The following is a 13,422-nucleotide window of genomic DNA, read 5'->3' as shown; positions in this document are numbered from 1 at the left end:
GACTGAAGGCCGCCGCTGGAGGCTCCGGACTGAAGGGCGCCTCTGAAAGCTCCGACTGAGCCCTTGAGGTCGACATGAGGTCGCTAGCTGGAAGCTCCGACTGAAGGGCGCCTCTGGAAGCTGCCGGACTGAGGGACTGCAGGCTCCGGACTGAAGGGCGCCTTGGAGCTCCGGACTGAAGGGGCGCTCTGGAAGCTTCCGATGAAGGGCGCCTCTGGAAGCTCCGGACTGAAGGGCGCCTCTGGAAGCTACGACTGAAGGGCGCCTCTGAAGCTCCGGACTGAAGGGCGCCTCTGGAAGCTCCGGACTGAAGGGCAGCTCTGGAAGCTCCGGACTGAAGGGCGCTCTGGAGGCTCCCGGACTGAAGGGCGACGCTGGAGGTCGCTGAACTGGAGGGCGTCCGTGGAGGAATCCGGACTGGAGGGCGTCGCTGGAGGACCGGGCTGGGGGGGAGCACACAGGAGAACCTGGTCTGGAACAGGGACAGGACTACCAGGGGGAGACATCGGAGGCTCTTCCCTTGGCCGAGGCACCGGGACTACCACTGGGCTGTGGGCCCGGGATGCGAGAGTTCGGAGCCTCCAGAGGCGCCCTTCAGTCCGGAGCTTCCAGAGGCGCCCTTCAGTCCGGAGCTTCCAGAGGCGCCCTTCAGTCCGGAGCTTCCAAAGGCGCCCTTCAGTCCGGCCCCCACAACGAGGGTCCCCAGTCCGGGGCCCGCTACGAATCAGAGGCAGCTGTCTATCGTTGTCTCTGATTGAGAACCATACTTAGATAACTTTTCCCCACCAATGCTTTGTGGGTAGTCGTTTTGTGTTTTTGCACCTGACAGAACTGTTTCGGTTTCGTTCGTTCTCTTTGTTGTTTTGTTATTTAGTGTTCAGTTTTATTTATAAATCATGAACACTTACCACGCTGCGCTTTGGTCCACTCCTTCTTCAACAGACGATCGTTACATATACAAAGTAATTATCTGTATTCATGTACAGTGAGCTAGCTGTTGTTTTGGCTCTGTACTTTGGATTTGAAATTAGGTTAAAGTGCAGACTGTCACTTTTTGTAAATGGGGAGCAAAAGTATAAGGACAAACTCACTTAAAGATGTATTAACTTCTAATGGCTGCAGGGGCAGTATTGAGTAGCTTGGATGAAAGGTGCACAGAGGTGCCCAGAGTAAACGGCCTGCTCCTCAGTCATAGTTGCTAATATTTGCATATTATTATTAGTATTGGATAGAAAACACTCTGAAGTTTCTAAAACTGTTTGTATTATGTCTGTGAGTATAACATAACTCATATGGCAGGCAAAAACCTGAGAAGTTCCACTTCCTGTTTGGATTATTTCTGAGGTGGCCGATTTTCAACCAAGCTCTCATTGAAATTACAGCGAGATATTGATGAGTTTTCTTCACTTCCTACGGCTTCCACTAGATGTCAACAGTCAATAGAACTTTGTCTGATGACTCTAATGTGAAGGGGGGCCGAAGGAGACAGGAATTAGTCACCACTGCCACGAGCTGACCATGCTTTGACCACGCGCGTTCACGTYATTGGCTTCAGTTGAGCGATGGAACGGAGCTGCCTATCTAATTCTCCGGTTGGAACGTTATTCAAGATGTATGTTAACAACATTCTAAAGATTGATTCAGTACATCGTTTGACATTTCGTCACGTTATCGTGGACGCGCTTTGTGACTTTGGAATTGTTTACCAAACGCGCTAACCAAAGTAGCTAATTGGACATAAATAACGGACATTATCGAACAAATCAAGCATTTATTGTGGACCTGGGATTCCTAGGACTGCATTCTGATGAAGTTCATCAAAGGTAAGGAAACATTTATCATGTATTTTCTGGTTTCGTTGACTCCAACATGGCGGCTAATTTGGCTATTGTTCTGAGCGCCGTCTCAGATTATTGCATGATTTGCTTTTTCCGTAAAGATTTTTTGAAATCTGACACAGCGGTTGCATTCAAGGAGAGGTATATCTATAATTCCATGTGTATAACTTGTATTATCACTACATTTATGATGAGTATTTCTGTTGAAACGATGTGGCTATGCAAAATCACTTGATGTTTTTGGAACTAGTGAATGTAACGCGCCAATGTAAACTCAGATTTTTTTATATAATATGAACTTATTCAAACAAAACATGCATGTATTGTGTTAACTGAAGTCCTATGAGTGTCATCTGATGAAGATCATCAAAGGTTAGTGATTCATTTTATCTCTATTCTGCTTTGTGACTGCTATATTTCGCTGGAAAAATGGCTGTGCTTATTGTGGTTTGGTGGTGACCTAACATAATCGTTTGTAGTGCTTTCGCTGAAAAGCATATTTGAAATCGGACACTTTGGTGGGATTAACAACAAGATTACCTTTAAAATGATATAAGACACATGTATGTTTGAGGAATTTTAATTATGAGATTTCTGTTGTTTGAATTTGGCGCCCTGCACTTTCACTGGCTGTTGTCATATCAATCCCGTTAGCGGGATGCAGCCATAAGAAGTTTTAAAGTAGTCAAAAGTATTTGTCCAATATTCATAGCACGCAATGACTATATCAAGCTTGTGACTCAAATTTTTTTGTTGGATYCATTTGCTGTTTGTTTTGGTTGTGTTTCAGATTATTTTGTACCTGATATAAATGAATGGTAAATAATGTAGTGCCATGTGTCACTTTTATTGTAAATAAGAAAATAATATGTTTCTAAACACTTCTACATTAATGTGGATGCTACCATGATTACGGATAATCCTGAATGAATCGTGAATAATGATGAGTGAGAAAGTTACAGATGCACAAATATCATACCTCCAAGACATGCTAACCTCTCACAACTACAAAAACAGGGGAGGTTAGCATTTTTMGGGGGGTATGATATTTGTGCATCTGTAACTTTCTCACTCATCATTATTCACCATTCAGTCAGGACAACCCACAATCATGGTAGCATCCACATTAATGAAGAAGTGTTTAGAAACATACAGGTGCACTCAGAAAGTATTCAGACCCCTTGACTTTTTCCACATTTTGTAATGTTACAGCCTTATTTTAAAATTGATTCAATTGTCCCCCCCCCCCCCAATCAATTTATACACAATACCCCATAATGACAAAGCAAAAACACATGAAATTTTTTTGTTGTTGTTGCTTTAAACAAAAAACCTCAGTACTTTCTTGAAGCATCTTTGGCTTCTTGGGTATCACGAAGGTTGGGTATCAAGCATTCTTGGGTATCAAGCATCTTCTTGGGTATCACGCTACAAGCTTGGCACACCTGTATTTAGGGAGTTTCTTCGATTCATCTCTGCAGATCCTCTCAAGCTCTGTCAGGRTGGATGGGGAGCGTCACTGCACAGCTGTTTTCAGGTCTCTCCAGAGATATTAGATCGGGTTCAAGTCCGGGCTCTGGCTGGGCCACTCAAGGACATTGAGACTAGTCCCGAAGACACTCCTGCGTTGTCGTGGCTGTGTGCTTAGGGTCCTTGTCCTGTTGGAAGGTGAACCTTCGCTCTAGTCTGAGGTCCTGAGCTGGCCACTCTATCATAAAGGCCTGATTGGTGGAGTGCTGCAGATATTTGTCCCTCTGGAAGGTTCTCCCATCTCCACAGAGGAACTCTGGAGCTCTGTCAGAGTGACCATCGGGTTCTTGGTCACCTCCCTGACCAAGGGCCTACTCCCCCGATTGCTCAGTTTGGCTGGGCGGCCAGCTCTAGGAAGAGTCTTGGTGGTTCCAAACTTCTTCCATTTAAGAATAATGGAGGCCACTGTGTTCTTGGGGACCTTCAATGCTGCAGAAATTTTTTGGTACCCTTCCCCAGATCTATGCTTCCACACAATCCTGTCTCGGAGCTCTACCGACAATTCCTTCGACCTAATGGCTTGATTTTTCCTCTGACATGCACTGTCAACTGTGGGACCTTATATAGACAGGTGTGTGCCTTTCCAATCAATTGGATTTACCTCAGGTGGACTCCAATCAAGTTGTAGAAACATCTCAAGGATGATCAATGGAAACAGGAAGCACCTGAGCTCAAATTCGAGTCTCATAGCAAAGGGTCTGAATACTTACAGTATGTAAATAAGGTATTTCTGAATTTATAAAAAAATGTTTTCGCTTTGTCATTATGGGGTATTGTGTGTAGATTGATGCGGGAAATAAACAATTTATCCATTTTAGAATAACGCTGTAACGTAACAAAATGTGGAAAAAGCGAAGGGGTCTGAAAACTCTCCGAATGCACTCTACATTTTATTTGCAATATATAAAAATGTAATGAAATGTGTAAAGTACACATTGGCTATACTTCCTCCAGCGCATGCTTCCTCAACTCAGTCTACATATTATGGATTAGAGGGAGCATGGTCGAGATGTGTGTGTCTGCCGCCAACGTGTCCATCCCCAACGTGTGTCRATCCCCCTCTGAAGCTGGTTCATCCAGCTGGACCCCTGCTGTCTCTGGCTCCACACCTCCCGGGCCATCTAGAGGTAAACTGTTCATATTTACTCTTGAGGGCTATATAAATAGATTTGATTTGATAGAGGACTGAGGGTCTTCCAAATATTGAAAGTGTGTAGATAGTTACCCATGTTATTTTGTAAATGTATATATATTTTTTCTTTATATATTTTTTTTCTCCATTTTTTGGGGGGGTGTGTTAGAATACCATTTTGGTATTTTGTATATAGTTATTTGTTTCAAAATGTATACCTTCACCAATTTGGCCACTTGGGTACATTTGGGTTACTTGTGTGGGACACCTGGGTGACTTCATGATAAATGTCATGTAGCACACTCATTTTGGAAGTTATCATTCTGAAACTTTGCACAAGTACTGTTGCCCTCTTATGTTTTTCACTGAAATTGTCCCCATATTCATATCTGAATGTTTGTTTTATCTTGTTCATTTTAAAGATGATGATACAACAATTAAAAAGAAAAAACGTATGTTTTTTTCATTGTATTATCTAAACCAGATCTATTGTGTTATATTCTCCTACATTCAATTCACATTTACACAAACTTCAGAGTGTTTTCTTTCAAATGGTACCAAGAATATGCATATCCTTGCTCCTGGGCCTGAGCTAGAGGCAGTTAGATTTGGGTATGTCTTCAGGCGGAAATTGAAAGAAGGGGGGGTAGCTGTAAGAGGTTTTAAAGAAAGAAGCCTTGAGACAATTGAGACATGGATTGTGTATGTGTGCCATTCAGAGGGTGAATGGGCAAGACAAAATATTGAAGTGCCTTAGAATGGGGTATGGTAGTAAGTGCCAGGCGCACAGGTTTTGTGTCAAGAACTGCAACGCTGCTGGGCTTTTCATGCTCAACAGTTTCCTGTGTGTATCAAGAATGGTCCACCACCAAGCTAACTTGACACAACAGTGGAAGTATCGGAGTCAACATGGGCCAGCAACCCTGTGGAACGCTTTCTACACCTTGTAGAGTCCATGCCCTGACAAATTGAGGCTGTTCTGATGGCAAAACGGGGGGGGGGCTCCAATTTAACCTCAGTCATTGTTTCATTTCAAATGTGCTGGAGTACAGAGCCAAAAGAAAACAAAAAATGTCACTGTCCCAATACCTTTGGAGCTCATTGTATTTATATAAATAAAATATGATAATGTTAGAAAATGATAAAAACATTCAATTTATAAGTAACAACCATCATTTTAATCCCCAAACCTCAACAGTGACATGATATAAAACTGTACAAACCTAGTGACATTTGAATAATTGTTGGAGTTTTTTCCAAGTCTAAGGGAACTCAACAAGCTATCATATGTCATTACTCAGCAATGACCATTATCAGATCATTGAACACTAGTGCAATGTATGTAAAACTCCTTTAGATGAAACGGAATGAGAGATTTAAAAAGAGATGGCAAGACTAAGGTGGAGGGGTTGGAATGAGATAGTATACTGTATCTGCCTGTTTGTAGGAGTAGTTAAGAGAAATTGTTTAAATACAGATGAAAATATAAGGAATATAAAGGTGATATTGAGATTTATGAGATTAAACGTGTGTGAGAGAGTGGAGGAAGTGGAGTGTAATTGTATTCAAATATGAGTGAGAGTGAGTGAGTTTGACAGACAGAGACTGTGTGTGTGTTAACGTGGCCACTCATGTTTGTCCTCTCTTTGGGGAGACGGGTGACAGGAGCGTCATTGAGCAGGAGATGAGAAGAGGAAACAGACTTGTGTTCATGCATGCCTCGTTGCCCACGGTGATCACCCTGGTAACGCACTCACGGTCAGATCAGCACCATGCTGGGCTTCAGTCACCCCCCTCACCCTCCCCCTCCAATCACACCCAAAGCAGCCGTCACTCTAATCACAATAGCCTCTGTCAGGACCAATATTATCCCAAATGAGTGCTAAAGTAATTTGACTAAATGCAACAATACAACCCAGATCTAGTATAATCCAACACAAAGCCCTCACTGGCTCGCAGGGCTGCAATCTGGGTGAAACTTTTCAATCACGGTAGCAGCTGACCTTCCCTATGCAAATCTGTCTCTTCTGTAGGAAATCCGTGTGGAGCGGAGCGGGATGGAGGAGAGGGGAGCGGAGCGGGATGGAGGAGAGGGGAGCGGAGCGGGATGGAGGAGAGGGGAGCGGAGCGGGATGGAGGGGAGGGGAGCGGAGCGGGATGGAGGAGAGGGGAGCGGAGCGGGCTGGAGTAGAGGGGAGCGGAGCAAGTAGGAGTGGAGTGGTGCACAGCATGGCCTGACTGACTGACCCGACTGATGGGCCTCACTGTGTCCCTTACCACACACAGAACATTGTGTCCTGGGTTTAGAATTCCAGACTGGAATAAAACAATAAAATAAATACACTTGATTTCAGTAACAAAACAGGGGACAGGACAGTGCATCACAGTGGGCACTTAGCCTCAGTGTGATGGGATTAATAATGCTTTGGGAAACAGTGAGAGGACATTCGGGGACATGTACTGTATGTGGAAGGATACATTGACCTCCATCTATGGAGAAAGAAAGTCCCTCTCCGTGCTGGTAACAGGAAGCAGGCTGTACCAGCAGAAGGAGATACAGTAAGGGTCAGTAGTAATACGCTATCTCTGAGGTATCTCTGGTTCCCTCCAATGGGAAAACACCAGATCAGCTTCCTGAGTGAACTCCGACCTTAGTCCATGTGGGTGTTATGTGGGGTGCTGAGGTAATACATGTAGTGAACAGGGCTTTGGTATAGTTGGTGATGTGTAGGGGATAGGCCGCTGTAGAGAATAGGGATTTCATGCAGATGGGTGATGATAAGGCCCTTGTACTGTTTTGTACAGATGAGATAAAGCTTCTAGTTTCCCTCTCCTTTTTCAGTCTCATTGTTCCACTAATCACTTCCCGCACTTATCTAAGATGGTTTCAGACTCATTTTCTTGCTTTACAAGAAATGTCACTTCACAAATCCATTGTAAGGACACAGATGTGAAGGTTATACAAGTTTGAGTTTGTAAAAACACTTTCTAGTCTATTGACCACAATTACATAATGCTTCCATTGACCTGTCTTTTGTACCGGGAGCAGATTGTGTGTGGTGAGTAAGAATGTGAGTTTAGAAATGACGATGTCTAACATACGTTGGGGTCGTGACCTCTGACCTCAAATCAGGTTCATTATATGGTGAACTGGTGACCCCCCCTGTTTTGTGCGGGTGGTGTCACTGCTGAACAATGGAGGTTGAGCCTTAGGGAGGGGAGGCGAGGGGTGGGCAGTCTACCCTGTCTCTGTCCCCTTCCCCTGGTCAGCGGGGCACCCCACCCCTCTAAACATACTCCGAGACACTTCCACTACTTCCCCTTTATCTGAACCTAACCCACCAGTCATCTGATACACACTATATATACAAAAGTATGTGGACACCCCTAGTGGATTTGGCTATTTCCACCAAAACCATGGCTGACAGGCGTATAAAATCGAGCACACAGCCATCCTATCTCCACAGACAAACATTGGCAGTAGAATGGCCTTACTGAAGAGCTCAGTGACTTTCAACGTGGCACCGCTATAGGATGCCAACTTTCCAACAAGTCAGTTTGTCAAATTTCTGCACTGCTACAGCTTCCCCAGTCAACTGTTAGTGCTGTTATTGTGAAGTGGAAACGTCTAGGAGTAACAACGGCTCAGCCGCGAAGTGGTAGGCCACACAAGCTCACAAAACGGAACGGCCGAGTGCTGAAGCACGTAAAAGTCGTCTGTACTCGGTTGCAACACTCACTACCGAGTTCCAAACTGCCCCTGGATGTAACGTCAGCACAAGAAATGTTCGTCGGGAGCTTCATGAAATGGGTTTCCATGGCCGAGCAGCCGTACACAAGCTTAAGATCACCATGAGCAATGCCAAACGTCGGCTGGAGTTGTGTAAAGCTCACCTCCATTGGACTCTGGAGCAGTGGAAACGCTTTCTCTGGAGTGATGAATCACGCTTCACCATCTGGCAGTCCGACAGATGAATCTGGGTTTGGCGGATTCCAGGAGAACGCTACCTGCCCCAATACATAGTGCCAACTGTAAAGTTTGGTGGAGGAGGAATAAGGGTCTGGGGCTGTTTTTCATTGTTCGGGCTAGGGCCCTAAGTTCCAGTGAAGGGAAATCTTAACAGCATACAATAACATTCTAAAGAATTATGTGCTTCCAACATTGTGGCAACAGTTTGGGGAAGGCCCATTCCTATTTAAGCATGACAATGCCCCCGTGCACAAAGCGAGGTCCATACAGAAATAGTTTGTTGAGATCGGTGTGGAACAACTTGAATGGCCTGACCTCAAACCCATTGAACACCTTTGGGATGAATTGGAATGCCGACTGTGAGCTAGGCTTAATCGCCCAACATCAGTGCCCGACCGCACTAATGCTCTTGTGGCTGAATGGAAGCAAGTTCCCGCAGCAATGTTCCAACATCTAGTGGAAAGGTTTCCCTGAAGAGTGGAGGCTGTTATATCAGCAACGGGGGGAACAAACTCCATATTCATGACCGTATTTTTGGATTGAGATGTTCGATGATCAGGTGTCCACATACTTTTCATCATGTAGTGTGCTATACAGTATACTGAACAAAAATATAAACACGACATGTAAAGTGTTGGTCCCATGTTTCATGAGCTGAAATAAAAGATCCCAGAAATGTTCCATATGCACAAATAGCTGATTTCTCTCAAATTTTGTGCACAAATGTATTTACATCATACATCATACAGCATTTGTCCTTTGCCAAGATAATCCATCCACCTGACAGGTGTGGCATATCAAGAAGCTGATTGAACAGCATGATCATTACACAGGTGCACCTTGTGCTGGGGACAATAAATGGCCACTCGAAAATGTGCAGTTGTGTCACACAACACAATGCCACAGATGTCTCAAGTTAAGGGAGCGTGCAATTGGCATGCTAACTGTTGGAATGTCCACCAGAGCTGTTGCTAGAGAATTGAATGTTCATTTCTCTCCATAAAACCGCCTCCAAAGTTGCTTTKGAGAATTTGGCAGTAAGTCCAACCGGCCTCACAACCGAAGACCGTGTGTATGGCATCGTGTGGGCGAGCGGTTTGCTGATGTCAATGTTGTGAACAGAGTGCCCCATGGTGACGGTGAGGTTATGGTATGGGCAGGCATACGCTACGGACACTGAACACAATTGCATTTTATCGATGGCAACTTGAATGCCCAAAAATACAGTGATGAGGTCCTGGGGCCCATTGTGAGGCCCGTTTTTTAAAGGTATCTCTGACCAACATATTCCCAGTCATGTGAAATCCATAGATTGGGCCTAATTTATTTATTTCAATTGACTGATTTCCTCATATGAACTTTAACTCAGTTGCGTTTATATCTTTTGTTAAGTATACAGTGCATTCGAAAGGTATTCAGACCCCTTGACTTTTTCCACATTTTGKTACGTTACTGCCTTATCAATCTACACACAATAACCCATAATGACAAAGCAAAGACAGTTTTTTGATTGGTGGAATGCTGCAGAGATGGTTGTCCTTCTGGAAGGTTCTCCCATCTCCACAGAGGATCTCCGGAGCTCTGTCAGAGTGACCATCGGGTTCTTGATTACCTCCCTGACCAAGGCTCTTCTCCACCGATTGTTCAGTTTGGCCAGGCGGCCAGCTCTAGGAAGACTCTTGGTGGTTCCAAACTTCTACCATTTATGATGGAGGCCACTGTGTTCTTGGGGACCAGACAGACATTTTTTGGTACCCTTCTCCAGATCTGTGCCTCGACACAATCTTGTCTCGGAGCTCCACAGACAATTCCTTCGACCTCATGGCTTGGTTTTTCTCTGACATGCAGAGGTAACTGTGGGACCTTATATAGACAGGTGTGTGTCTATAACCACTACTAAAGGACACCAATAAGAAGAAGAGAATTGCTTGGGCCAAGAAACACGAGCAATGGACATTAGACTGGTGGAAATCTGTCCTTTGCCCTGATGTCCAAATGTGAGATTTTTGGATCCAATTGCCGTGTCTGTGAGATGCAGAGTACATGAACGGATGATCTCCACATGTATGGTTCCCACCGTGAAGCATGGAGGTGGTGTGATGGTGCTTTGCTGGTGACACTGTCAGTGATTTATTTAGAATTCAAGGCACACTTAACCAGCATGGCTACCACAGCATTCTGCAGCGATACGCCATCCCATTTGGTTTGAGCTTAGTGGGACTATCATTTGTTTTTCAACAGGACAATGACCCAACATGCCAAGAGTTTGCAAAGCTGTCATCAAGGCAAAGGGTGGTTACTTTGAAGAATCTCAAATATAAAATATATTTTGATTTGTTTAACACTTTTTTGGTTACTACATGATTTCATGTGTTATTTCATAGTTTTGATGTCTTCACTATTATTCTACAATGTAGAAAATAGTCAAAATAAATAAAAACCCTTGAATGGGTAAGTGTGTCCAAACTCTTGACTGGTACTGTATACATACATACATACATACATACATACATACATACATACATACATACATACATACATACATACATATAAACACTACATACAATCCAATCTTCTCTTAGACTAATCAAGTAAAGTGTCCATTTAGGAAATGATATATAAATGTACGTATAACATCTACAGGTGTAGAATCTTAATTGGATCACCCTGTTGTTGCAGGACATTTCCTGTCCATTAATTATAATTCTCCACACAATAATTCACATTTCCTGTTGCTGCAGGATTATTTTCCTGCTGTGAGAAACTGGTCAAATTAAAGTCCCACATCTGTCATGTCTACTAATACTCTTTAATAGCCTCCTCTCTCTGTCCTCTTCCCTTCCTGATCACTTAGCTCAGAGGACCTGATTAATGAAAAGGCTATATAAAGGAAAGGCATTTAGTGCTTTTACCTATCAGTCGAAGTGGAGAAAAGGAGACATGAAGAGGAAGTAATTTGGGCCTATTGGAACACATTCTCTCTCTTAACATGATAGGAAAGGAACCATGGAATCATAATTACTTGGGATTCTTTTTCTATAGACAGAACAAATCACAATGTCCCTGTGTATCACACATTGACTGGATAATACTCTCAATACTTCTCATCTGTCTCCTTATGGGGCACTACAGTATTTCCAGTGTGTTTTTGACACGTCACTAAAGCCTCTTTGGATTGGATACAGGGCTGTCCTGTCCTGTCCTAGGTATTCTCCCGGCACTCCAAGACGCTCCAAGAAAAACAAGGCCACTTAGTAAGGCTCTATAAATAGCAGTAGTAGTGCATTACAGAAGTATATTAACCCAGATCCATCTCTTATCGCCCCGTGGGCCAAATGGGATGACATGGTGAGAACAACAGAGCAGGAATGGGTGGACTGGAATATGGGTGTGTGTGTGTAGGGAGCAATTGAGGATGTAGTCTGGGTTCTTTTGGGATGGTCTGAGAAGTGAATGTGAGTGACTTAGATATTCCCGACAGTGACTAAACTCACTGCTGATAATCTAGGACGGTTACCCTGTGGTGTGTGTCATTTGACCAGGCTTGAGGTGTGATCTCAGTGTGTGTGTGTGTGTGTGTGTGTGTGTGTGTGTGTGTGTGTGTGTGTGTGTGTGTGTGTGTGCCGTGCGTGCGTGCGTGTATGTGTACGGGCAGGGGATGTGGCTCGTACCCGATTCGACTAAATCTGGACTAATCCTGGCAGCTTAACTTCATCTGTACAGTGAAACCTGAAGGATCCATTGACCCATTAGGACACAGTGAAAGGAAGGCATTTTACTAAATGACTGGTGGAAAATCATAGGGTGTTGCTAGCTGCTTACTCTAATCAGATGATTGACGCTACTGACGATTAGAGTAAAAGCCTCCCTTTTTTGAGCCAGGCTTCTTTTTTTTTTTTTTTTTTACAGATGTTGCATTGTTGTTATTTGTTTATTGCATATCACTAATTCTTCTGTGGCTGCGGCTGATGCAATGCTTTTGTGAAATGAAAGGGATTTCTAAAAAGTAAGCCCCCCACCCAGTCCCTGCACACATACACACGCATGTTCACATGCACGCACGCATTGATACAGACAGACAAACACGTACACCTGGCTTACTCACAGGTGGATGTATATAACAAAGTAGGGTCATTATCAGTATTGGATAGAAATGGTAAATCAGGGAGAACAGAGATTCAAAAAGGATACAAAATAACTGTGTGTGTGACTGTATAAGACACAATGATGACACACACACACAAACACAGAGCAATGGTGAAACACACAAGGGCTTTATCTTCATGCCCACACATGGGAGCTTAGAGGAGCCAGCAGACGTGCAGTGTCCTAGTCGCCAAGCAGACATAGTCACACACACACAAACACACTCCCACTATGTCTCTGCAGGAATCAGCACAACAACACACCAGTGTGTGATCATTTTCTTCTTCTACAGTGCCACACACAACACACCACACACACACACACACACACACACACACACCCCACACACCACACACACACACACACACACACACACACACACACACACCTCTTCACATATGTTGTCTGTGTGAGCAGGTGTCTCATTCTATGCACCCTAAAGACAATGTTTGGCTACAGATACTTCACTACTTTTCATGATCATTCCCTCCCTTAAATGAACAATCCACAAAGCCAATTCTATTTCAACCTCTTAGGTCACGAGCTCCACCAAACACCACATGCCTTCTGCAGTGCCATTCTTCCTGCTATACATGTGTGCAGTATGTTGCCATGTGTTTCTGTGTCTGTACATGTCTCTCTCCTCAGTCAGCGTCCACTCTCCATGTATGTGTGAATGTGTGATTGTCTGCGTTTGTGCGAGTGTGTGTGCATAAGTGTGTGTGTAAGTGCGTGTGTGACTGTGTGCATACGTGTGTGTACAGTATATCTGTATGTGAGAGGTCTGTTCTCTCCTCCAGCAGTCA

General features: G+C 44.0%; 1 protein-coding gene across 1 annotated transcript in view; it reads right to left on the bottom strand.

The window, feature by feature from the left end:
* Positions 1–13,422, bottom strand: part of camkmt (calmodulin-lysine N-methyltransferase) — a 178,649-nt gene that overhangs the window by 30,552 nt on the left and 134,675 nt on the right. Inside the window, exons 9-10 of the mRNA XM_070444963.1 lie at positions 11,335–11,350; positions 1,008–1,013 (exon numbers count right to left, since the gene is read on the bottom strand). Coding sequence (XP_070301064.1) covers positions 1,008–1,013; positions 11,335–11,350 — 22 coding nt within the window. The remainder of the gene's footprint in view (positions 1–1,007; positions 1,014–11,334; positions 11,351–13,422) is intronic.

The sequence above is a fragment of the Salvelinus sp. IW2-2015 genome, linkage group LG8, assembly GCF_002910315.2.
Source record: "Salvelinus sp. IW2-2015 linkage group LG8, ASM291031v2, whole genome shotgun sequence".
Lineage (NCBI taxonomy): Eukaryota > Metazoa > Chordata > Actinopteri > Salmoniformes > Salmonidae > Salvelinus > Salvelinus sp. IW2-2015.
The sequence above is the reverse complement of the archived record's forward strand: the minus strand, read 5'-3'. Positions and strand labels throughout refer to the sequence as shown.